Source organism: Sarcophilus harrisii, chromosome 5 (genome assembly GCF_902635505.1).
Source record: "Sarcophilus harrisii chromosome 5, mSarHar1.11, whole genome shotgun sequence".
Classification (NCBI taxonomy): Eukaryota; Metazoa; Chordata; class Mammalia; order Dasyuromorphia; family Dasyuridae; genus Sarcophilus; species Sarcophilus harrisii.
This window is the reverse complement of record NC_045430.1, coordinates 268242688-268268087: the sequence shown is the minus strand read 5'-3', so window position 1 is coordinate 268268087 and position 25400 is coordinate 268242688. Positions and strand designations below refer to the sequence as shown.

At 42.3% G+C, this 25400-nt stretch overlaps 1 protein-coding gene across 6 annotated transcripts in view; it reads right to left on the bottom strand.

Annotated features, from left to right (window-relative positions):
• The window catches only part of CNOT10 (CCR4-NOT transcription complex subunit 10), a 62699-nt gene extending 40362 nt beyond the window's left edge, over positions 1 to 22337 (bottom strand). For 3 of the 6 annotated variants that reach the window (XM_031940437.1, XM_031940439.1, XM_031940438.1), the window contains exons 1-5: positions 22061 to 22337; positions 17106 to 17206; positions 3188 to 3282; positions 2441 to 2602; positions 2186 to 2336 (exon numbers count right to left, since the gene is read on the bottom strand). In XM_031940437.1, the coding sequence (XP_031796297.1) occupies positions 2186 to 2336; positions 2441 to 2602; positions 3188 to 3282; positions 17106 to 17206; positions 22061 to 22287 (736 nt within the window). In that variant the 5' untranslated portion in view covers positions 22288 to 22337. Of the gene's footprint in view, positions 1 to 2185; positions 2337 to 2440; positions 2603 to 3187; positions 3283 to 17105; positions 17207 to 20032; positions 20499 to 21002; positions 21087 to 21944; positions 21967 to 22060 lie in introns of those variants that run through there. The other 3 variants (XM_031940442.1, XM_031940441.1, XM_031940440.1) reach the window with 3 other exon arrangements.
• Between the last annotated feature and the right edge of the window lie 3063 nt (positions 22338 to 25400).

The window sequence follows — 25400 nt, the reverse complement described above, 5'->3', positions numbered from 1 at the left end:
ACATAAACTTTTGAGTTCCAGATTCTTTCCCTTCCTTCTTCCCCATTGAATACAAGCAATTCAATATAGGTTATATACCTGTAACCAAGCAAAACATTTCCATAATAGTCATATGAAAGAAAACATTGACCAAAAAAACCAAAAGAACAAAAACAACAAAACCCCCTCAAGAAAAAATAAAAGTTGGAGCAGCTAGGTGGCGCAGTGGAGAGAGCACCAGCCCTGAAGTCAGGAGGACCCAAGTTCACACAACTATGAGACTCTGGGCAAATCACTTAACCCCAATTACCTCAGCAAAAAAATAAATAAATTAAAAAAAGTTAAAAAATAAAAAACAAAAAACAACAAAGTCAGCTTCCATCTGCATTCAGACACCTTTCTCTGGGTATGGATAGCATTATTCTTCATAAGTCCTTCAGTTGTCTTGGATCATTAACACTATCATTTGTACACAAAACTATAGCAATTTTTCTTAACAATGGAAATTAAAGCCAATTTGAATTTCCTCCTTTTTTTCATTTTTACAATGGAAAACACCATCAGGCCCTCTTTCTGTCCCCAGAGACCTGACTGCTCTCACACACAGCAAGCAGCCAGGAGCAGTAAGGGATGAGATAATTCTAGCCCCTTCCCTTAGCCCTCCCTGCCTTGTCCGAGGGTTGCCACAAGGACTCTGGGGTGCCCAAAGGACCCAGAGTTTTTTCCTTCAATGCCTGCTCAGAAGGAACATGTCTGAGACTACATGTCAAAAAGGTAAAACTTTACCAGTCAAGACCAGAAAACCATTTTCAGGACTTTTGAGAATTTATACTCAAAGATGGAAAAAAAAAATACATCTAATGTTTTCAAGCTTTCCATAAAACTATCCTGATAGAAGGCAATGTCCTGATATCTTTTTTTAAAAAAACCTTTTCTAATCATTAAAGAATAGCTTATTACCATAATGATTCTCAGTTTAATTCAACTGAACTAACATTTATCTAAAGCCTACCATTTTCAAAACACTTCGCTAGATGCTCCAAATATAAAAACTATTATGATACCTGTCCTCTTATGAACCAGCAAGAGATAAATAACATGTACCCAAATACTTTTCATTTGTCAAAGCTTTATCCAAATATAATGCAAAATGGAACATGGTGTGTAAATGAGAAATACAAAGTCTGGAGAAGGTAAAGATGAGAGAAAACTTGCTTTCTATGTACTGGGGCAGGGCAAGGTCAATTGGTAGGAAGATTGAAACTTCATGGAGTTGTATGAACAAATAGTCTTGAAGTGCAAAGGCAGAGAACAGGGAAGTTATAAGGCAAGACAAGCAGTCCAGTTGGGCTGGAGGTCAGAGCGATTCCATGAAGGGCATGAGATAACAATGAAAGACTTTGCTTGGCTGCTATCTATGGTCTCCCCCATTAGATTGTAAGCTTGAGAGCAGGGGCTGCCTTTTGCCCTTTTTTTGTAGCCCCAGTGCTTAGCACCATGCCTGACACATAGTAGGTGTTAAATAAATGTTTATTAGTTGATTGACTGATTGCTTGAAAAGACTTAGAATGCCAAGAAAAGGAGTTTAATTGCATAAGGAAATTAGAATCCAGAAAAGGATTTTCAGTAGAGATTCATCTGGCAGCAGGATAAAAGATGCAATAGAAGAAGAGCTGAGAGCATGTGTTACAAGATCAATGAAAAGCTTACAGACAAGAGGCCTGTAGGGTGGGAAAGGAGAGAGAGGAAATACTGGAGTACTAAAACATAGAAGATTTATCAACTAATCAGATGCTGGAAGTGAGGGCAATAAGTCAAAGACAACTACGTTCCAAATAGGTGAATCAGGCATCATTAACAAAAAATACAATCAGAAAGATACACAAGACAAAGCTAAATCCCATTTTAGGTAAATGGGTTTAAGAAGCCAGTGGGGCACCCAGAAGGAAATATGGGATGGAGGATCAACAGAGAGGTCGAGCCCTGGGGTCTTCCATGGGGTATGCATTAAGCAGAGAAGCAAGTCAAGAATATAGCAACATCAAGAGGTCAGAAAGAGAAAAGCTGCTTTCGAAGGAGACTGAGAAGGGACAATTAAAGAGACAAAAAATAGCCAGAAGGTCCTAGTAGAAATTATTCAAGAATTTTTAAAAGCTACATCAAAGAAAATGTGCAAACAAGTACTTGCTTCAAATCCATGACATACCAAAAGGTTCTATGAACTGATAGAGCTTCTCTCCTACTGATATGGCCTCAGTGTGCTGACGCAGGTGGTAGAGAATAACAGCTTGATTATAGTAGAGCATGCTATTTTCGACATCATCTAAGCCATCCATTTCTTCCACAGCTGAATGGACCTGAAAAACAGCCCAGCACACTTTTGTATTTACAGCAAGAAAACAAAGGAGTGACCATGTGAATGGTGCTGAACCGCACCAGCTGAAGCAGAAAGGCGGCGCACCTGATTCTTCAGCTGGTTCAGCGTCGCTCTCAAATGATCAGTGGTCGTCTGCTCATTTTTACAGAATTCGGCCACCGCCGTGTTCAGAACGATCTTGTAGTCATCCTTATTGATATCCTGCAGGCAGGCAAGATGCTGGAGGCACGTGTCATAATTCCCAGCCTACAAAAGGCATATGTAATGGCTTATACTCACAAATTATACATGTTATACACATATACACACACACATATATATACACATACACACCTCATAACTTACAAGTTTCAAAAATGATTTCATGCACAATATGACATAATAAAATCCCTCAGATTAATGAAAAGAGATGGTGATCACAAGTCCATGTTACCTAAAAACACATCACTAACCTATATCTGTGCTTTCTGTTCCAAGAGAAATAAGTCTAAACTCACTCTTCTAACATGGAAAATGCCAAAGGTATACAACATCCTCAGTGGACCCAAGACAGTCACTAAATTAAAAGAACTCCCAATTCTAAATTTAAACAAAGTTTATATAGAAAAGAAACCTCAGAGAATGGTTCTTCTGGCTTTGTCCAAGCAATATAAAGAAAAAGAATCTCTTCCAAATCCTTTCAATGGTCTTTCAAATTTCACAAAAACAAAGACAAAAGTATGGGTTTTCTCATGAGCTTATCAAAGATAATATTCCTAGAAGGAACAAAAATTTCCAATATGAAACAAGTTTCTTAAAAGTTTAAGAGATTAATATGAAACATTTTCTTACCATAAATGCTTGGAAAGCATTGCTTGATAATTCCTTCTCTTGATCAGTGATCCCAGAAGTAGAAACTGTTCCTTCATGTTTCTCTGTTCCTTGATCTACAAACATAAAATGTCAAATACGCTTTAGAAATCAAAGCAGTCCAGTATTTTCCTCAGAAACTTTTCTTCTTAGTTTATTTCTCTTCCTAATTACAGTCATAATTACATTTTACAAATGGCATATTCTCTAACTACAACTGTTGATCACATTATCAAACACAATGAAATTTCACCATCCCTTATTTTTAGAAGCTAAAACTTTTTCATGATAAAGATAACAAATAAGTGCTCTATTAAAAATACCTATATATGAAATCTACAATCCACAAACCAACAAGCATTTCTGTAGCTTGATTTTAGTGCTCCAAAGAGCCAACATAAAATAGCTAATTCCTAGACCTTTCTCTCAAGGATCACAAATCTATGGTTCTGTTGCTACAGCAGAAACCCAAGCTAGTTCTGAACCAGAGTCATTTCAAATTAGTTTTAGAGGTAGAATCTCTTTTACACATAGGGAAAATGAGACACAGAAAATGGGGGGGAAATCAAGAAATGTTGGAACTGAAGGGTCCTCACTAACTGGCAGAATATTTATAGTTCAATTTCTTCTTTTTATCCCAAAGTGAAACCATGAAAAAGTTACGTAAGCTTCCATTGCTTAGTGAAAATATAATAAAAAGCAAAGTCATTTTCAGTAAGAATTGAATGAAGAACATATTTCACTACAATATTTTTCATTTTTTAAGTTAAGATTTTTTTCCTGAGATTAGGATTTTAAAAAAAAAACTCAGGAGAGTAAAATTTGTAATCTCTATTCAAGATAAAGTCCATAATGCTAAAATATTTTTAAAAACTGTTACAAACAATCTCCAGCCATTTTTTTAGCCACTCAGTGAGAGCAAACTCCTGGGTTTGCATTTGGTTTTTACAGATCAGGGCTAACCTATATTTTGATGGAGTTATTATTTGGCTTAAGGGAACATTTTCCCCTATTTTCAACCCTTTGGAATTCTGAGCTTTGATGTTAGGATGAGTGATAAGAATCTAAATCACTCTTTGGAGATAAACTTCTAGGACTTTTTTTTTTTTTTTGGTTTTGTTTTTCAATAAATTTCAAATTCCTTTTGTCTGTAAATCATGCATAAACCTTATAAGGCATGATTACTGACAGTTAGAAATATATTCTTCCCCAGTCCTATTTACAAAATACAGAAGTTTTGTTTTAGGAAGAAGGTAGTAAAGAAACAAATGTTAAAAAGTTTAATCACTAAGACTAAAAAGTAAATGTTTATAATTAACACAGATTGTTGTTCAGCTGTGTCAGAACATATCAAGCTTTTCTTGGCAAGGATAGTAGAGTGGATTATCATTCCCTTCTACAGCTTGTTTTACATGAGGAAACTGAGGCAGGTAGCGTTAAACGACTTGCCCAGGATCACACAGCTTGTCTCACCTCTCATTTTCCTTTCTAGTCAAGAGACTATCACCTTCATCATCTTCCAGGCCTTAAACCTGGATACATCTTTACTTCTTGTTTACTCCCCTGGGCATTCAATAGTCAGAGGGTAGATTTCCAATCTTTTTTTTTTTAATTTATGACCAGAAATGTCCAGCTTTTAAAAAATCTGAACTTCTTCCTATCAGTAACAAAATCTTTAAGCACAAAATCTTGATTTCATTTGATTTCACTTCATAAATTCTATCTATATGTACTACTATACTGATAGCTATGAATACATATATAACACATTTTAAAAGCTCAAATAAAATTAAATATTTTGAAAATCTTTAATTTATTAAGATACAAAAACATTTTCCTCTATCATTAAAGTAAAATAATTAAATATATTTTGTTACATTTCAAGATCTTGGTCTAATAATTTTTTAATACAGCAATTAGAAGGTCTAAGTTTATTTTAAATGCATGTAGCCTTTAAAAAAAAAAACACCCTCCCCCCCGCCCCCCAATCCCAGACACATGAATGTAAATGGAAGAATAGCACTTTCTGATACTTTATTTTCTAATCCTACCCACTGATCATCTAGAGGGTTTTGGCAAAATTTAGCTAGTATATGTGCAACTTCCCTGATGTCAAGCCATTGCCTTCTAAACTTATTGGAAGATGTTTCATTTCTATATTTCCAACAGATGGGTTCAAAATCCATGGAAATTCATTATTTGGAAGATGTCTAAACAAATTAGCAAATTCTGTTTCTACATTTTAAAATGTGCACATATGGCTATTGTGGTAGATGACACAGTTTTAAGTAATCCAGAAGAAAATTAAATATTCAATAAAGAATGGTCAATATTGGGTCAATTGCTTCTATAAGGTCAAAATATATAAACACTGAGAAAAATGCATTAAAATTTGGCAACTAAGAGATCCCGAATAACTGGGAAACATAATTTCACTTCCTTGAGGGGTCAAAGATAAAGAGGAGGCTGAGGCTGGGAGCTCACCTATCTCACAGAAATTAAAATAGGGGCGGGGGGGAGAGAAGGGGGAGGAGGCAGGGGAGGAGAGATGATCTCAAAAACATATCCAGGCACCTGAGCTGCTGCTAAGATCACCCCCAAACCCTGGGACCATGTGGGGAGAAGGGGAGGAGAAGCCTGGTTGTCCATGCCACCTGGATGAGTTGAAGTCACCAACTTCAGGCTTTGGGTGTGACCTTCAAGATCAGCCAGGCAGCAACCAAAGCACTTTGAAACTCAGGGGCATCTCTATCCTCTGCAGCTGAATTTAGAGTTTTCTCCCATCCTTGAAAGTCAAGGGTTTCAGTTTTCCTGAGTACATGTGCAGCACTTAGTCTGGTGCTCAGCACACACACAAAAATGCTTCTTCAATCATTCCATGGGTGAAGGAGACGTGCCCACCTGGAGACAAGAACGGACCCCACTCTGGCGAGCAGTTCTCAGTGTTATTCCTGCATCTAACCTACCTCCAGTCCATCCATCTCTAGTTTTTTCTCCTTAACCCTTCCTGAGTATTCTTCTGAACACTCTTAGTGTGATGTCACTCCTGTCCTCCTTTATCTGTGTCCCCTGAGGAGTGGCCCTTCCCCTTCTGTCCTCCCTCTTCCTCAGAAGCTGGTCCCTTCTCCTCCCTCTGGCAGTCTTCCCATGCTTGTCTCACTTCCCCTTTCTGGCAGAGCTCACTCCCCTCAGTGCTTCCCTTGCTCTCCCTGTCCAGCAGCTTCTGCCTGCTCTGATTCCCCAGACACGGTTCTGACCTGCCAGCCAGAACCCCGCCCCCACTGTATCCTGGGCCCCCTCACCCTCTCTAGTCCTGGTGCTCTCATCAGATCAGATGTTGCAGATTCAGTCTCCCATCTCTCCTGAATGCCACATTCCCAAAGCTGAACACATGATCTCCTAGCCCTGCTCTCCCCTCTCCCTGTCAGGGATCTCGCCATCTTCCCGGCTGTGTGGCCCAGGGTCCTCTGGCCTTTCTCCCTCTTCCCCTCATCTCCCCCTCCTGCACAGCCCAGCCTCACAGGGATGCTTGCACACTCCCCCACACTTCCTCCCCACCATCACCTCCCCAGCTCCTCCACCACAGTCTCAAATGTCTCCCCACTCAGCTGTCAAAGGATCTTCAAGTGCATACCTGGCCATGTCACTGTCCTGGTTAATCAAGTCACCGAGAAAACCCTGACCTTTACTAGCTGCCTTCATTGGGCCCCTTCTTTTTCCAATTTTTTTAGACCTTCCTCTGCCCCTGTGTGCTTTTGGACCCCATGACAGCGGTCTTTTGGCCCTTCTTCACACACAACCCTCCATTGTCACCCAACTCCCTAAATGCTTCCTGGCCGGCCCCCAAGCCTGGGATTCTCTCCCCCCTCATCTCCACCTTCTCTGGCTTCCCCCATTTCCTTCAATCTCAACATACCCCCTTCCTAGTCCTCCTTATCATCAGTGCCTTCTCTCAAAGATCACCTTCACTTGATCCTGTTGACACAGAGTCCTTTGCCCATTATTTTCCCCACTTGAGAGGAGGGCCTAGTTTTTGCCTTTGCATCCCCAGGGCTGGCCCAGCAGGCTCACGGATTGGATTCTATGACCTTCAGTGGCTCCCCACCACTCTCATGTTTTACATTGCAGCCGAACAACTCAATGATTCTGTGTCCATCTCTCCCCACCCCACACTAGCCCCAGTTCTCCCTTCTCTCTCACTGATCTTGCCTGTGGCATTCTTCAGACTGGGAAAGGGTTCCCCCAGATCTTGCCTGAATAAGAATTCAAGGCCTAACTCAGCTGTTCCACAAAACTCTTCCCCCGGCCCTTCCAGAGGAAAGCAATCTCTCTTTTGTTCTTACATGTCCTCTCACATCACAGCACATGCTCCTGGTGAAGAGAGACAATGTGGTATTAACATCTCTCTTTGTATTCCAGACATCTATCTTGAACACAGCAGGTGCTTAATAAACATTTGCTGATTTGATTTGGAGCCTACAGTTGTTAAAAAGAAATTAAAAGCCTCCCAAAGGTCACTACTGCTCAAATCTTCTTATAAGTTTTCAAAAACAAAACAAAAAACAAAACAAAAAAAAAATCCACAACCAATCCATTTCCTTTTCAAAATAAATTTCTAGTCCTTTCCACATGAATAAATATCATAGCAATGCATTAAGTTATAAGAATCTGTGGGATGATATTATGGGTCAAGTTTCTATCCTCTATTACAAATGAAGGGAATCCAATATACTACCATTAAGCTCTGGGGAGGGGTGGGGGAGAGGGGTAGCAGCTGTGTTTGTTGGCCTTAGCTTTCAGTGAGAAGTCCCTCACAACTGCTGTTATTCCTTCCAGATTCATGGTTTCCTCTCCTCCATCAGTTTTAGCCCTCCAACCCCTGAACCTGAAAACTTGATCAAAGCAAAGGCCTGCCCCGCTCTTTGGTGTATGAGGACCTCTGCTATCTGGCAGACCTAAGAAATCGCAACTTTTCCCCACCGAGAAAATCAGATTCTTTAATTGATTTTTCTCCATTAATTGAATTTTCTCAGGATAGTGAAGTTTAGGATCATAAAAATCACTTTCTTAGTCACTGATCAAATTTCACAACATGACCCTTCTCCCTCTGTCTTGTGGGTCCCATGGATAACAGTAATAACAGTAATAAGAGTACCACACAGATCTAAATGGGGGTTGATGAAAATTAATTAATTTAAAGAGATGGCACTGACCCCCTGAATAAAAGGTCCCCTTAAATTAATTGCTTACCTCTGCAAATTAAGACTGTCTTTAATTTCTCCAAATTCTAATTTGATTTATGCCCAAATGGGATAATAAAGTCTTGATCAAAAAATTTTGTTACTATTTGGAAAATAAAAGGCAATTTAGTGAGGCATGTGAGAAATTATATTTTTCCTTTCCCATTCTCATAATGGCTAAAAAATGACTTTGTCTAAATGATATTTGTGCTAAACAATTTCCAAATGCAGTTATGGCACTTTGCAAACTGTATTCAACAAGCCTTTATGAAATATCTACTATGTGCTTGCTCTGTGAGGCACTGGGACATAGAAACAAAAACAAAAAAAAGTCTCTTTAAAAATTGTACCCTCCACTGAGGACTGGGGCTAAGAGAGAGGTCAATATACACATAGAGAAGTAAACAGAAAACCAGTGCAAATATACGGTAATTTCAGAGGAAACCACTAACAACTAAGGGAATGAGGAAAGCCCTCCTAGGGTCTTGTGGCACTGGACTGACGTTTGAAGAGAGCAGGGAATTCCAAGAGGCAGAGCACTATGGAAAGGAAGAGGGAAGGAGATGGAAGGAAATGTGGGGGAAATAGCAAAAAAGTAATGTGGCTGCGAAAAGCCTTGCATGAAGGAGACTAATGCTTCATTACCCCAGAGACATTAACTAGATCCAGACTGAAAAGGCCATTCAATGCCAAAACCATGGAGATCATACATGTCCTGGGCAATGGGGGGCTAAAGAAAGGGGTCCTTTCAGAACATCAATTTGGCCGTTTGGTTTGGAAAGGGGAGAGGCTGAAAGAAGGAGCTCCATTAGGAGCCTAGGCAATGGTCCAGATGAGAGGCAATAATAACATGTGGAAGGGGAGAAAAGACGGCAACAAACTATGAAGGGAAAATGGCAGAACCCAAGCAGGTGGAGAGAACAAGGATGCTCCAAGACCACAGAGCTAGGCAACCACAAAAAGGCAGGAGCTCGGCAGGAAAAGGAGGACGCATAAGAGAAAGACAAGCGTTCTTTGCTAGTACTCAGTCTATACTCCCTAGGGAATATCCCAGGGGAAATATCCAGGGGTTCACCTTGACTCCTCTTGGCTTCTTTAAGTATCAACTAAAATCTCATCTTTTATAGGAAGCCTTTTCCAACTCCCTAATGTTAGTGCTGTCCTTCTCTTATTATTTCCTATTACTCTCTATGTAGCTTATTTGTACTGATTTGCTTCTTGTCTTAGCCATTAAATTAATAGTCCTTCAGGCAGGGATTATCGTCTGTCTCTTTTTGTTATTCCCAATTCTTAGCACAGGGCCTGGAACATAGTAGACACTTAATAAATGCTTACTTATTGACTGCAGGGGAATTGGAATCAGACTGAAAACAGAAAGAGCTGGATTAGGGTTGGATTTGGAAATCATCTGCATAGAGATGACACGTACACCTAAAGAGGCCAATGTTATCCCTAACAGATGGAGAAAAAAAGGTCCAGGATCAAATCTGAGGCTACACATAGGAAAAGGAAATTACAACAAGAATGGAATTTATTGTATCATTTCAGAGAAATTTAGGATGAATATGGAAGGAAGCAAGCAGAACTAAAGAAAAGAAAAGAAAAGAAAAGAAACAACCAAGAAAATATAAAGAAATGTGACCAGGAAAACAGAAAGAAAAACAACAAAAGACTTCAAAACTCTGATCAATGTAAATAATCATGACTTCAGGATGGTCTGGACTTGCCTTTTCCTTTTAGCAGAGGTAGGGGACAAGTGCAGAATGCCCTGCACAAAATGCAGGGCATTTGGTCTCAGACACATACTGTGACTGTCCTCGTTTGTCATTTGGGAAATAACAATGTCATTAAAGACCATCAACAAAAATTCTAAAAGTAACAAGACTATTGAGAGGAAGCTACCAATTGGGTCAGGGGAGAAGCAGAAGAGTACAAGTTACAGGGATGAGACAAATGATTTGGAAACCAAGAAAGCCAAGATTCAGGCAAGCGAGTGGAGTTCCCAAGAGAGAAGGGTATGCTGATCTTGGAGAGAGCGGCCTTCGGGTGTCTCCTTAACCTCCTTAATGATAGGGGCATCAAACAGGACCTGCCAATTTCTCCCTAAAACACCCACTTTCCGGGTTCCACTCAGAGTCCAAGCTGGGGGTGCATGGGGGCCATGCTCTGGTCTACCCCGCCACCCTCGTGTCCTAGCTGGAGACTAAGATTCTCCACGCCTAATAATCCTTCAATACTGCCGGAAAAGTACTGTAAGGAAAGCGAGGGGAGGGAACCCACAGGACTGTGGACAGAGCACTCGGCTGGAAGACCTAAGTCAGCTGGAGTTGTAAGTAAACAATGAGATTAATAATAGTGATAATAATAACAATGGCTAACTTTTATAAAAAGCTTGGTATGTGCTAGACGCTGGGCTAAGTATTTTACAGTGATTATCTCATTTGATCCTCACAACAACCCTGAGACTTAGGTGTTTTTATTATCCCCATTTTACAGACAAGGAAACTGAGGTCCACAGCGGTTAAGTGACCTGGGTCACAGTTGCTGAATGTTTTCCTGACTGGGCTTTACATCCTAGGCCCCTAGCTGCTCCTCATTCATGTCAAGTATTTTGTAAAAAAATAAAGTGCCTCATTGTTAACTATTTACAAACCACCAGAGCCATCAGTAATATTTTTAGCTATTATTCTGTTAAAAGATTGGGTTTCCCTATCTCATCCAGGATAGAATACAGCCAGGTCTGTTACATGCCGGTCCAACTACATACAGATCAACCAATCTGCTCCATTTCCAACCTGGGTGAGTCTATACCACTTTCAGCACCTTGGGTTGCCCACCCTGTTTCCTGAAAGTTCCTCATTATGGACACAGACCTTACTGTGTACACCCAACCACCACTGGCACCCTTCTCCCTAACTCAGGCCTCCACCAGCCTCAGTTTCCCCAATAGTTGGGATAGCAAACATGTACCACTATTTTCAGCTGGTGAGGCTATTTTAAAAGAAACAAAGGTGAGAAACTAATTTCAAGTCAAAACCAATGAATTATTTCACTCAGTATGATTCAAGTCTGACTTTTACACATTTCTTAATTCAGGTCAACAAACATCTTTTAAGCACCTACTATGAACATAGTGGTAGGTACTAAAGATAAAAAAATCAAAGATGAAACCAGTCCCCTTTTTCAAAGAGTTTATAGTATACTAGGGCAGAGCTGTCAAACTTGTTTCAGATCAAATTCATATGTAGCATGTAAATGTTTAACTAAACTAAATGCAATGTCGATGTTATTTTTGTGAAAGCTTCCTCAAGGAGACATTCCCTTATCTCTTCATCCCCAACCCCACCACAACCCCTGAAAAAAGCTCAGAATTCCATGATAGAAGGGTAAGGAGGGGAAGAGGCAGGAGACAATACTCAATCGTGGGATCAGTTAGTAGGCTGGTTTGATTAGAACACAGGGTCCATGACAAAAGTCTGGAAATGTTGCCTGAAGTCATATTGCAGAGTGTTTGAATTGGCAGGGTGACAGTTTGCATGTATCTCAAGGCATCGGAGAGGTACTGAGTCTAGAGAGACAATGACCCTGGAAGATGTGTGAAGGGCTGAAGGAGATGAGAGGCAGCAGTAGCCCCCACCAGATAGATGTGATAGAGACAGAGAACAGAGCCATGTGACAACTGACAGGACATGGGGTGGGGGTGGGGACAGGGAGAGGAGAGAAAGGGTGAGGGAGAGCAGATAGGGGGGCTGGGGAGATGGTGATGTCCTGGGTTAGAGGAGGGACAGAGAAAGTTTGAGATGAAGTTACAACCTCCATGGCCAGTAAATCCCCTGTGCTTGTTGTACTCGGTCAGCCAGCCACTGTTTGGTTGCAGCCTCACTCCCCCCCAGGACGAGGGGAAGGGGACCCCAGGCAGAAAGCTCCTGCATGCAGTGGTGGGCAGGCAGCCTGGAACTCTGCTCCACCTCATCTGCACCTGACGGATACTGTCTCTCACAGCCAGCCTACAGCAGCTCCGCCGTGGTTCTGAAAGCTTCCCGAGTCAGCAGCAAAGTTCCAGGCATGGTTCCACCCCCTGCTGCTTGGCTCATCTGCTCTTTGCAATGCTTACCGCATAAAGAATAAGAGAATTCCCCCAGAACATACTGCCCCACCACAGTTTTCACTGCTCTTGACCAGCATATATACCTTTGGAGCAGATCACTTATCTTAGTGATTTCTTCTTTCCTACTTCAAAATAGAAAAATCTGGTGCTATTTTTGCTTGAGTAAATCATTATTTGAGTCACAATTTAAAACATTTGCATTGATTTTGTTTTTTTCAAATTCTAATAAGAGTAAAATCTTCTTTTAAAAGCATTTATTAAATACCTACTATGTGCTGTGCACTGCTAAGCCCAAGGGTTACAAACACAGACACAAGGCAGGCCCTGCCCTGCCCTGCCCTTCCAAGGGGCCACAAGAAGTCCAAAAGAATAGAGGGAAAGGAGAAGGGGATCCAGGAGAGAGCTTTGGGGGATTCACTACTGTTGGAAAGTGATTCAGCAAAAGGGAAAGGCGAGAGGTCAAATATGATCCCCATTTTGTTCCACTGCCAGATTATCTTGAAATCTCTTTTAATTTTGTCTCACATATAATCACACTGCAGCTATGTCTTAAAAGAATCTTATTTGAAGATCTTTTGTTCTATAGAAAAATTATCTGGATTACATCCAGAGTGATATCACAAATAGGTAAATCTACTTATTATTTGTGAAGTGACAATGACAGAACAGGATTCTCTACCATGTCTATATAAATGGAAAATTTATTAAATTTAGTCCCAACATGGAAAAAGTTGCACTTATTCTGCAAAAAGCTGTGGGGAAAGGATCATTTGTCAATGTCCTAACAAAGAAGGAAGACCTAGTTGTTCAAGTAGAGAAATGGGGAGAAGTTGAAGAGGAGGGACTGCATTTCTTTAGAATTTAAAACCATGGAGAGGAAAGACAAGCATAGTGTGACAGACCCTAGATTCTCCAAAAGAAATCAACCCAGTTAGAATAGAAGATTTTCAAGAATGATATTCTGGAGACAAAGAGTTACTATAAGGATGAGGAAGAAAAGGAGACATCTGAGACACTTATGTGTATTGACAAAAAAAAAAAAAAAAAAAAAAGCATCGAGTATTTTAGTTTTAAAAAGTCAAGCTTAGAAGATGGACATAGGGAAGATAAACAAAGAGATCAAAAGCTTGAAATAGAAGGCTGATGAAGAATGCTGATGAAGGTGGCCACGAGACTGATTCATGAATTATGGACGAGAAGGTCAAAGAAGGGCTGGACCTGCTCCCTCACCTTGAATGGATGAGAGACAGCACATACCAAAGCAGAGCCCAGACTATTTAATTCTTCACTTGCTTTTGTGTTCTCTGCCAGAAAATGATCTTTAGATTGGAAAGGATGGGACAGAAATGGCCAAGACGGGGCTGGAATCCAAGTTTACAGAAAGACAGTGAGAAAGGCCCAGGAAATTCAAGAACTGAAACTGCTAGGCTGCTCTCAGTGACTTTTGAAGGATCATGGACATGGGGCAGAGAAAAGATGGCGTCAATAGAGGAAGAAGCAGTGCCAACCTCTACCCTCAAGATTCTTACAAACAGCTCTAGAAAATGCACCAAAGTCCCAGTGGTGAAATCCAAGAAAAAGTCGCGAGGAGGAATCATTTCTCCATCCTGAACAAAAAAGGATCCCAAACCCAGCACTGAGAGGGCCCAACCATAGACCAGGTGCAGGAAGAGATGCCGACTCCAATTCTGTGCCACAGATTCAGGGCTGACTAAGGAAGGAATTTACACCTAAGCAATGGCATTTCAGGAGTCTAAGAGCAGAGTCTCGGTGCCAGCCTCCAGCCCAGACCTCCACAGAAATAACAAGGACAAAGATAAAAGACCAAAAGAGAAACTGCAATTCTCGATCCTGAAACTAGCAAAATTTTCCACATGGTTGATAAGGGCTGAGTCCAGCAAAAGTCTACTGGAACTCCTAACAGGGCAAGGTCATAGGCCAGTTGCTCAGATCTCAACCCAAGATAGGAACTTGTCGAATTCAGATGAAAAGGGCAAAAATCAGACTGCAGTGGATGAGATTACTTTGGGGGTCTCTAAAGTTTGAAGGTCCTCATTCTGAAGTGTCCCTGAAATTCTGAAACACTACACTCATTACTCTAAGAAAGAAGCAAAAGGACCAGCCAAGACATTCCTTCCAGAAGTATACAGGACAGCAAAGACAAAGTCAGGAGATGTGCTTGGAAGAATAAGCAAACAAACAAAATAAGAACCCCGCCATAAAGAATTATTATAGAAATAGGACATTCAAGACCAAACCCAGAAGTAAAAAATGACTCCGAAACATCTACAGGCAAAGCCTCAAAACAAGCTTGGGCACAAATTTAATTAGAATTCCCAAAAGAGATGAAGTGAAGTTTTTTTTTAAAAAAGATTTTTATAAATGAAATAACAGTGTTAAAGGAAAAAAACCTGAAAAGAAACAAAAGCTATGGAAGAAAAACAGGAAAGGGAATTAATAGTGTGACTTTAGAGAAAGAGGAAGAAAAACTGAGTCAAGCAACAAATTCCTTAAAATGTAGAATGGACCATATAAAAGATAATTACTACATGATAAAACAAGCAATATTAAAATAAAATCAAAAGATTGGAAAATTAAAAAAAAGAGAGACAGACATACAGAGCGACAGACAGAGGAAAGGAAGGGAGGGAGGGAAAAGGAAGAAGGAAGAGAGGGAAAGGGAAGGAGGAAGAGAGGGAAGGAAGAGAAGGAAGGGAAGGAAGAAAAGGAAAGGGAGGGAAGGGAAGGAAGGGAAGAAAAGGAAGAAAGGGAAGAAGAGAAGGAAGGAAGAAGGAAAGGAAGGGAAAGAAAAGATGGAATGAAGAAGGGAAGAAAGGAAGGAAGGAAACTACTCCATAGCAGCAACTGTCCTGAAAAACACATTAAGGAGAGATTACCTAACATCCATGACAAAAAAAAAAAAAAGAAAAGAAAAAAAAAGAAATAAAAAAGAATCTACACATATTTTAAGAAATCATAAAAGAAAACCACCTAGAAAGAATCTACCAGTCACCTTCTGAAAGAAAGCCCAAAGTGAAAACTCAAAAACATTACAACTTAAAATCTTGAGCTTCCAGGTCTAAGAATACTGAAAGCACCCAGAAAAAATTCATGTATCAGGAGTTACAGAATCATACACTTTTTAGCAGTCACCACTATAAAGAAGCAGACAATCTGAAATACAATATTCCAGAAGGCAAAGGATAGCTAACTACCAATAACTTTCCCAGCAATACTAATTCTATAGAAAGAAAAATAGACTTTAATAAAAAAAAAAAATAGACTTCTAAATATTCCTCATGAAAGACTAGAGCTGCATAAAAACACAAGAATCAAAAAACATTAAAAAAAAAAACAAAAAAAAACCCAAGGATAAACCCTTTGCATCCTAATACAGGGAGATGATACATGTGATTCCTATCACTGGAGGTCAAAGAGGGAGTCTAATTGGACAGAGGGCCTAGGAGCTATTCTTTCCTAGTTTGATGATCATGAATGGAAAGAAAGGAGGAAAAGAGGAATACAATGGGTGGAGATGAAAAATTAAGAAAGTTATACCTCATATAATGGGTGTGAAAAAGTAGAAGTCTATACAAAGAAGGAAGAAAGGATTGAGAAAGAAGCTGATAATCCAATATCATTCTCATCTGAACTGATCAAAGAAGGAAAAAAATATAGATATAACATTGGATTCAGAAATGTTACTTAATGTGCAAATGGGAAGGAAAGGGAAAAAGAAAAAGGGGGAAAAAGAGGGAAAAATAAAGAACAGATTAGTTCTAAGCAAATCAGACTCTAAGAATGTGCAAAAATATCATTAATAATTATTTTAGCAGTGGCAAAGAACTGGAAAGTGAGAGGTTGAAAACAAACAACTCTGACCAGCACAGAGACTGACCACAATTCCAGAAGACTCAGGACAAAGCCCATTGCTCAACAGAGAGGTAATAAAGCTCAGATGATAAACTGAGCCTTTTTTGGGATGTGGTCAACTCAGGACTTTGTCTTGTTCAACAATACAGGGCTGTAATGGAGGTGGGTGAGAATATAATGGAACATCACTTTAATGTAAGAAACAGCAAAACAAAAGGAATTTAGAGAAACATGGGGAGACTTATGTTAATGCCAGTTTAATTTTATAGAAAATATAATAAATCTGCACATTTACTAGATGGGAAAAAAACCTTTAAAAAAAGATCATGGAGAAGTACTAACAAGGCTGGAGAAGAGCAAATGTTGTACAAAGGGAGTAAAATCTATAACCTAAAGGCTCATAAGCTCAACTTTGATGTTTAGCAAAATTTTAGAATACATTCTTAAAGATATAATTACTAAACAACTAGAAAAGAAAATGGTGAGTATAAAGACCCAACACAGCTTTATCAAGAACAAGACCATGTCAGACTAAACCTTATTTTTTTTTTTTGACAGGGTTACGAGACTGGTATCTTGATATATCTTATTTAGATTTTAGCAATGAATTTGACAAAGTCTCTTATGTTATTCTTCTGGACAAGATGGAGACATGTGGGTTAGACAATAATACACTTACGTGGATTTGGAACTGGTTGAACGGCTGGACACAATGGGTCATTAATGGCTAGATGTTGGAAGGAGGTCTTTAGTGGAGTGCCCCAGGATCTGTCTTTGGCCCTGTGCAATTTAACATTTTTATTAATAACTTGGATAAAGGCATAGATGGCATGCTTATCAAATTTGCAGATGACACAAAGTTGTGAAGAACAGCCAACAGAGATGATAGAGTCAGGACCAAATAATTCTTGACAAGCTAAAACATCAAGTGGAACTTAAGACAAAATTTAACAGGAATAAACATAAAAACTTACATTTACGTTAAAAAATATCAACTTCAGGAACACAAGATGGGGGAAACATATCTAGATACAAGTTCATCTGAAAAAAGACCTGGAAATTTTAGTGATCTACAAGCTCAAAATAAATTACCGTTTTGATATGGACCCAATGTATCTTAGGCTGCATTAAGAAAGACCAAAGTCAAGGACATGGGACATGAGAGATCTGCAGATCCTATCTGGAGTATTGCGCTCAGTGCTGGGTGCCTCATGTCAGGAAGCACACTGTTATGTCGAAGAGCATCCAAAGAAAGTCGAGCATAATGATGAGGGGCCTTGAGACGATGACCCAGGAAGATCAACTTAAAGACCTGGTAACATTTAGCCTGGAAAAGAGAAGACTTAAGAGGAACCTGAGAGCTGCCTTCATGTTATTTGAAGGGCTGTCATGTCACAGGGGGATCAGACTTACTCTGCTTGACTCTAATATAGGTACAATGAATAGAACTGGCAGAGAGGCAGATTTAGGCTTGATGAAATCCCAGTTAGTCAGATGCAGAAGAGGCTGCCTCAGGACGAAGGGAGGGCAGGGGCTCCTTTCCTGGTACGGGATAGAGGTCTTAAGCAAAGGTTGGGGAGGTAAAGGGGAGAGAGGAGAATGGATCTGAAATAGGCGGCCTCTAGTGTCTCTTTCAACTCAAGATATTTTATGGGGGAATATTTAATAGTTTATAAATCAAGGAAATTATCTGTTATCCTTTAATCTTTAAATGGTCTAATAATTGGGGACTTTTTCAGCAAAACAGCTCATATACAAGTATTACCCTAGCTGACTTTTTTAGCCCCCTTAAGCCCTTGCAGTCCCTTCAGCTGAAGGAAAGGTTACTACTGCATTAATGTTAAAGACTGGGAGGAAAATGGAGAAATTTCTCCTCAAGCCCCCCATAGCCCAGTGATCACACAAACAGCTGCATCCTAATCCTAGGTTCCTTGGCCTTACCCTCACATGGCAACATATACACAAAAACCAACAGTTCCCTCAGTATTCAATGTATTACTTCCCACATACTATTTCATCACTAAAAACTTTTTCCATGTCTCAACATAAAGACTATCACAAGTTATTTTGGCCACAAAAGAAAAGTATCCCCCAAGAGTCAATATTGGGTGACAAGCTTCTTAAAATCTAGGAAAGCTAGGCAGTCGAGAGAAAGAGAGAGAGAGAGAGAGAAAGAGAGAGAGAGAGAGACAGACAGACAGACACAGACAGACCTCCAGCTCCCCCCATCTTGAAACTTCTCCAACTAAGAAAGCATCAGGAACTTTTCTGGCTAACACTTTGAGAATCTAAGGTTACCACCACATCATGGGAAAGAGAGGATATAAGATATAAGAGAGAAAGCATTTAAAAATAGACTGTTTTTGACCATTCGTTTGCCAATTAAGTTTGTGAATGAGGTTTTAACAATCCGACATGCAGTTTTATGCACGTCCTTGCCTTTCAAATTTTCCAGGTTCATGATTTAAATATGCTACCTAGTTCAAGACAGAAGGGAAAGACTCAAGAGGGCGCATTGAGGCATACTTTTTTTTTGGACATGGCTTAATGATAGAACTTGTTCTGTTGGGATATATATTTATAATGGAGTTTTCTTACTTTCTCCATGGGTGAAAAAGGTGAAGATGAGAAAATAATTTGGAACTAAAGATAAATTCTTTAAAATTTTTACCTGTAAAATGAGGTTAACAATAACAGTAACACCAACCTCATAGGTTTGTGTGAAGATTAAATGAAATTGAAAGCATTTGAGGACTCTTGTTGTCAGTTATCATGTTTTTAGCACAGTGCCTGGCACACAGCAAATGTTTAATAAATGCCTACTGATTGAATGAACTATTTAATTCTAAATTCCAGGAGAATAAAGATATTTTAACTCAACTTCCTCTCCTCCAACTGCTAGCAAGGGGCTCTGCATAAAAGACAATCAATATTTGTTAAATTTGGGGATCCTGTTAGTGTTTCCTCAATTAACTCCAATGAATATCCACTCATAATCTGATGACAAGATTAAATGAGATTCACGCTATCCAGTCCTCAGTCACCTCTAAGTACCCCACTGGAATCCTCCCAATAAATCTGTTGAAGGTTAGAAGAATTTAACTCTCTTCCTCCTCGAGAGATTCTCACTCAAACAACACAAGAATTCAAACCCAAGCAGGTGATCATAGTCTTCCTACGAGGATAAACTGATCTACACAGTGGTACTTCCCGTAGCTGTTGCTATCATAATCCTCTATGTGTCCATACCCACCTATTTCCCATTCTAGAAATCTCCCCCCTATCATTACTTTTCTTTTCATTAATATGATGTGTCACTTTCCTAGATAAAAAACCATCAAGGTTAGTAACTACATGGAAACCAAACCATACAAAAATTTTGAACTGGATCTCAGTGTAAAATGAGCTCCAGAGCTGACCGTATCAGTCTAGTAAGCCTCTCTTCCTTTGTGCTCAGATAGACCCAATTCTAGATAAATTTGAAAGAAATGGACTGCGGAAATAACACTTGAAGAACAACAAACTAGTGCTTGATTCAATCTCTTCAACTCTAAGACTAAAAAACATTAGTTTTAAAATTTTTTAAAAGACTAACAAAAGTCTTACCAGAGTGAGTCTGCATCCAATTCCACAATTCATCTTTATTTCTCCAAAAGAAATCACCATTGCCAATTGAAATAGTAAATGATTGTTTATTCATAGCCTGGACACCCTTTCCACTTTGATCTAATAAAAAGGGCTTATTCTTTAGACACAGAGAGCTCTGGGTCTCCCAAGGCTTGATACCCTTTGAGCTAATGGATTTCATCCTTGACAAAACAATTCCTTTTATGCCTAAACTACACGGAAAAAAAAAAAAAAGGAATTCGTTATATCTTCAAAATTCTTTAAACTGGTCAAGTTGACCCCAAAAATTCTCTCTTTCTAAAGAAAGTGGAACCAAATCTTCATTAGTACATCAAATGAAAAAGCCAGTTAACAGAAAATACAGTGGTATATTCAAACACAGAATGTTAACAATTCAAATCTGATTGGTGGATAAGCCCACTGGACTCTAGTGTTCCGAACAAATTAAATTCATTTGTCAAAATACAGCTAAGTAACCATAATGCTCAAGAAAAAAAGAATTTCAGAGGAAAAAAAAAGAATTTTAAGGCCCTAGTCAGTCTACTACTGCTTCAAATGGAAAGAAACCTGACATACCAAGAGCCTTCACAAATGACTCAAGCTACCCACAGTGCTGCCTTAGAAAAAGGGCTCACCCAGTTGACACATGCTTTATTACATGGACAGCAACACTGTCTGAATGAGTGTTAATAAAACATGCTCAGCCGTCCAATAAAAAGAATTTCCTGGAGTCAGGGAAGGCTGGGTTCCCTACCACCTCTTCTTGGTACATCTCCTGATCCCATCCTCTCTGCTCTTCTGGGCCTTTTCCCCCTTCTCAAGTCTTCAACCTCTTCCTATCTAACTGATTCCTTTCAACTGACTTCCAAGACGCCCAGGTCCCCATAGGACCCCTGCTCCTCCTCGTCCCCTGTCTGGAAGGCCTCCCCAGATCAGCCCGCAGGAGCACCTTTGTTCAGCATCTGGCACTGTCCCTTGGCTGCTGCCCACAGCGATGCCGGGCCTGGCTCCTCCCGGCCACACCAAGCTACCCCACCACGAGCGCCCCCTGGGCTAAGGACGCCCGGGGCCCCTCAGCGCCCCTTCTCCCGGAGATCCCAAGCACGGGCCTTACTGACCGGCTGACCCTTACAGCTCCCCCAATGCCCCCCGCGGTCACTCCCGCGCCCTGCCCACTCTCTCCAGCTCCTCTCCCTCACGCAGCCCCCACAGGACCTCATCCCTGTGCACTTTGGGGGGTCACAGGACCCCTCTGGGGTAGGTAGGCCTTCCTCCACCCGACCGAAGCCCCCGGGCGGCCAAACCAGACTTCCTTAGGGGCAGTGTCCGACCCCGCCCTCCCCAGGGGGTGCCCCGGCCTCCGGGGCTCCTGCAGGGAAAGCGCTTATTACACGCCAGGTGCTGCCAAACACATTCCCGGGGGCCCGGGGCTGCATCGGCGGGGCTGGGCAGGCGGAGGCGAGGAAGCGCGCCCCGGGCTGACTAGGGCCGGGGCCGGACACCCGGGAGAAACTGAACGCAGCCTAGAAGCAAGACGTGCGGCGGCCCAAGGACCCCGAGGAGCGGGGAAGAAGGGTGCGAGGCGGGGGCCGCTCGAGCTCCACAGCCTGGGACTAAAACTGAGGTCAGGAGCAGCAAAGGACCTGGCGGTAAACTGAGTACCGGAGGCCGGTCCCTGCCCGCACAAGGCAAGGTGCTGCCTCCGCCCACCTCCTCAACGCCCCACGCTCCCGGCCACGAAGTCTTGGGAAGGGGAAAGCTGCGGGGAATGGCCCCACGAGGGACGGGGACTGGCCCCACGAGGGACGGGGACAGAAGGAAGGGGGCGGGGGGGGGGGCGCGGCGTGCCCGGGGGTTGAGGCTGCCGCGCATGCGCCCACGGCCTCCTCACCGCGCATTGATCCTCCTTCTCCCGCGCATGCGCACCAACTTCACCGTCACTGGCCCCAGAAAACGCAAATCCCTCCGCCGCGCGCGCCCGAAGACGCCGAGCCCAGCCCTCCTCACCTGCGGCCTTGTCCGCTGCCATCTTCCCCGCCCGCTTCACGCGCCTCCCGGCCAGCGGCGCAGCCGGGATTCCGGCGGGGGCGACCGCCGACTCGCTGTGGTGCCAGCCTTCGCGGCCCTCGCCGCGGCCCTGGCGGGAGCGCGGACCAGCGGCCACGAGCCCCCGGCCGCTCCCGCAGCGGGATGATTGCTTTTCCGCTGGTGCTTGGGCGAAGACCTCCCGCCATCCACCGCCGGCGGCCGCCCCTCCCCCTTTCCTAACACGCGACTTCCGGGTGCCTCGCGCGCGGCGGAGGTGGGGGGGCGGGGCGAGGCGAGGCGAGGTCGCGGGAGAGGCGGGGCGAGCGTGGGAACGGCGGGAGAGACCACGCCTCGTGGCGCTGGCGTCTGCTCCCTCCTCCTCCGGCTCCTCGGCCCCTCCCTCCCTCTGTGCGCGCCACCCCGCCCCCTTCCCCCAGGCCCCGCCCCGCCCCGCCAGGAGGCGCTCTCCCCCGAGGGACGGCTAATCTAATTGTTGTGGTTCCTGCCCGACGGCTCCAAAGGCCTTCCGGGCTGGTCCGGCGACTTCCCTAAGCGTGACTCCCCCCCGCCCCCCGCTCCCCGCCCATAAGTCCCTGCCAGAGCGTCTCGGCTTAGAGGGGACACTTCCTGAGGGCAGGGCCTGTCACGTTCCCGAATCTGAACCCCCGGCTCAGAATCTGGCAGGCCCGGACTAGTTTGTACCCGCGTCTCCCCCACCAGGGCGGGCGCTGCCGACGTTCTCCTCTGTTCTTGGATCAATCCCAGCGAGGAGTCTCACGGACGCGCCTCTCCCCAAACACTGGGTGCACGTTGCACATTGCACATTGCTTAGACTTTGGAATTGTAACTATTAATTTGATTAGTAGCTTTCCATGAAGTAGCCAAGGTTGGGATTTATGAGACAAGAAATGTGAGGATGGAGAGCCTGCTTCCCCCATTGCCATGCCTGGTTCCCCCCGACCATCAAGGAATGAAGTTCCTTTTCCAAGTTCCACCTGGCCTCAGGTGAGCAAATTACATAGAAACAAATGACATTCTGGAAAACTGAGACCCTGAGAGAGGAACCTAGCCACCTAGGTGGGAGCATTGCTCCTTGCACTCCAGAACTACTGCCCTACCTTCCTACGGTGCATTCTTCCCCATACACCTGTAATTTTCACCTGGAAGGACAGGTGAGCCCGCAGAGCTCTCATCGCCAAAAATGCCGTCAAATGAAACTTCCTTTAGAATCTCAGCTATGCTTCTGTGTTTATTAGTACTTTCTACCAGCAGAGGGCTCAAATAAAATTAACTAAAAAAAAAAACAAAAACAGGTATTATGATGTTAGTTCCCCCCCTCTAAAAAAAGCCTAATTAGAAAATGTTTCAATTTTGCATCCTATAATTTAAAACTACTAACAGTATTTAAGCCGTTTTAACTTCTAAGTTTTTTATATTGCAGTTAAAATATTTGTAGCCTATCTTCCCACGTAGAATAAATGGCATTTGATGACAAATAATTATTTTAATCTTCACATTAAAATACATCTCTTCAATCCTCCTTTCTCTTGTCCTCATGGGTGATCTCCATCCCACTGGCTCAGGTGTCAATGTTCTCCCCCTTTTGAAAGTGTATCATTTTCTTTTGTTTCAACTGGTAGATCGTATTTCCCAGTAGAATGTAAATCCCTTGAGAGCAGGTCAGCTTCATTTTGGTCTTTAGCCACCCAGCACTTAGTTCAGTGCCTGATTCATACAAGGAAATTAATAAAATGATTATTGAAATAAAAAAGAAAGTTCATTGGGCTGGGTTCCTCTATACTTACGCTTTAAAGTAAGCTTCATTGTGGACAGAAATAAAAATATAAATATGGGTATTTGTGCAAGGGATAAAATTTCAATGTCTCCTTTGTGGCCTTGTAGAGGAGGCCCTGGGCTTCTTTTTAGTTTTAATATAAGCCTTGCTCCTTGTCACTCAGAAAACAAGCTTTGTGAGCGCGAGTATTTTTATCAGCCAATTCTTATAAAACAAATGAAAAATAAGACCTTCCTTTTGTTGGCCTATTCATTTGGTCCAGACTTGTAGCACCAGACTCCCATCAATTTTATTATTTTGTTAATTGTCTGGACTCAAGAGCATATTAATAATGAGGATCAAACTTAGAAGTATGTGTATACACGTTTCCTCCAGACAACCTTGTTATTAAACATTTACTAGAGAGCCTGCTGCTGACCCAAAGGGTAGTTTGTGTTGAGGGAAGTTTCTGGCGGCACATGATTGAGTGTGGGCTATATGAAGGGCACAAGAACATTTCTGCTTATAGAGGAGAGGTAGATTCAAATTACCCAAAGGCAGCAGGTAAGGGCTTGGGGATGGAGATCATGAGAGAGGTTGAGGGAGGAGATAGTCCTGGCCTAAGGAAACGGCTAGAGAGACCAGGGCAAAGCCCATTCGGAGACTGGGACAGCAACAGTGGGGGCTTGGGATAACTCTCCTTTCCCCATCTGAACTCCCCTCCATACCTACCACCTCAGACATCACCCTGGACCGGATTATATGTGAATGAAGGATGAGATGTTGACATGGAAGAGAAGAGGGTGACCTTAGACCAGGTCCAAAAAGATTTGGGCTCGTTTTACAGAGAGGGCAGGTAATTTTTCCAAAGTCCCATTGGGAGAACTGGGATTCAAACTCAGGCCTTCCGGCCCCACAAACGCCTTGGCCATTATGCTGTCTGTCCCTGTGCTGAGACACAAAGGTCTCAGTCCAGTTTATAACAGCATAGGATTTTTGTCTCACTCGGCAGGATTTTATGTTTCATGTCTTATCTATAACCAGCATCTGCCTCCAGTTCAAAGAGGTTATTGGTGAATGAACCTATTCATGGTGGGGGTAGATAATGTGGATCACTGAGGTTGGTTGGCTCGTTTTCAAAGCTGTTCCTTGGTACCTTTATCAGGAGCATGTAACTACTGCCATTGATCTCTAGGTGGCACTAGACCATTACTTAACCCAAGTGCAGGGCTTCAGAAGGCACCTGAGAGATGGTGTGGTTAGTTATCCTTCCCCCCCAGCTAAGTTGAGTGAGTGCCCACTTTACGGTCACTACCCAGTTCTTTGCCCATGCTTGCATTCTTTAGCAGTGAGAGTCAGAGGGACAATTTGTTTTTTGGTTGGTATTTTGGTTTGGAGTTTTTGGGGAAGGCAGTTGAGGTAAAGTGACTTGCCTGAGAAAGTCACACAGCTACTAAGTACCTAAAGCCAAATTTGAACTGAGGTCTTCATGAGTCCATGGTCTACATCCCATCCACTGCACCACCTCACTGTCCCTCAGGTAAC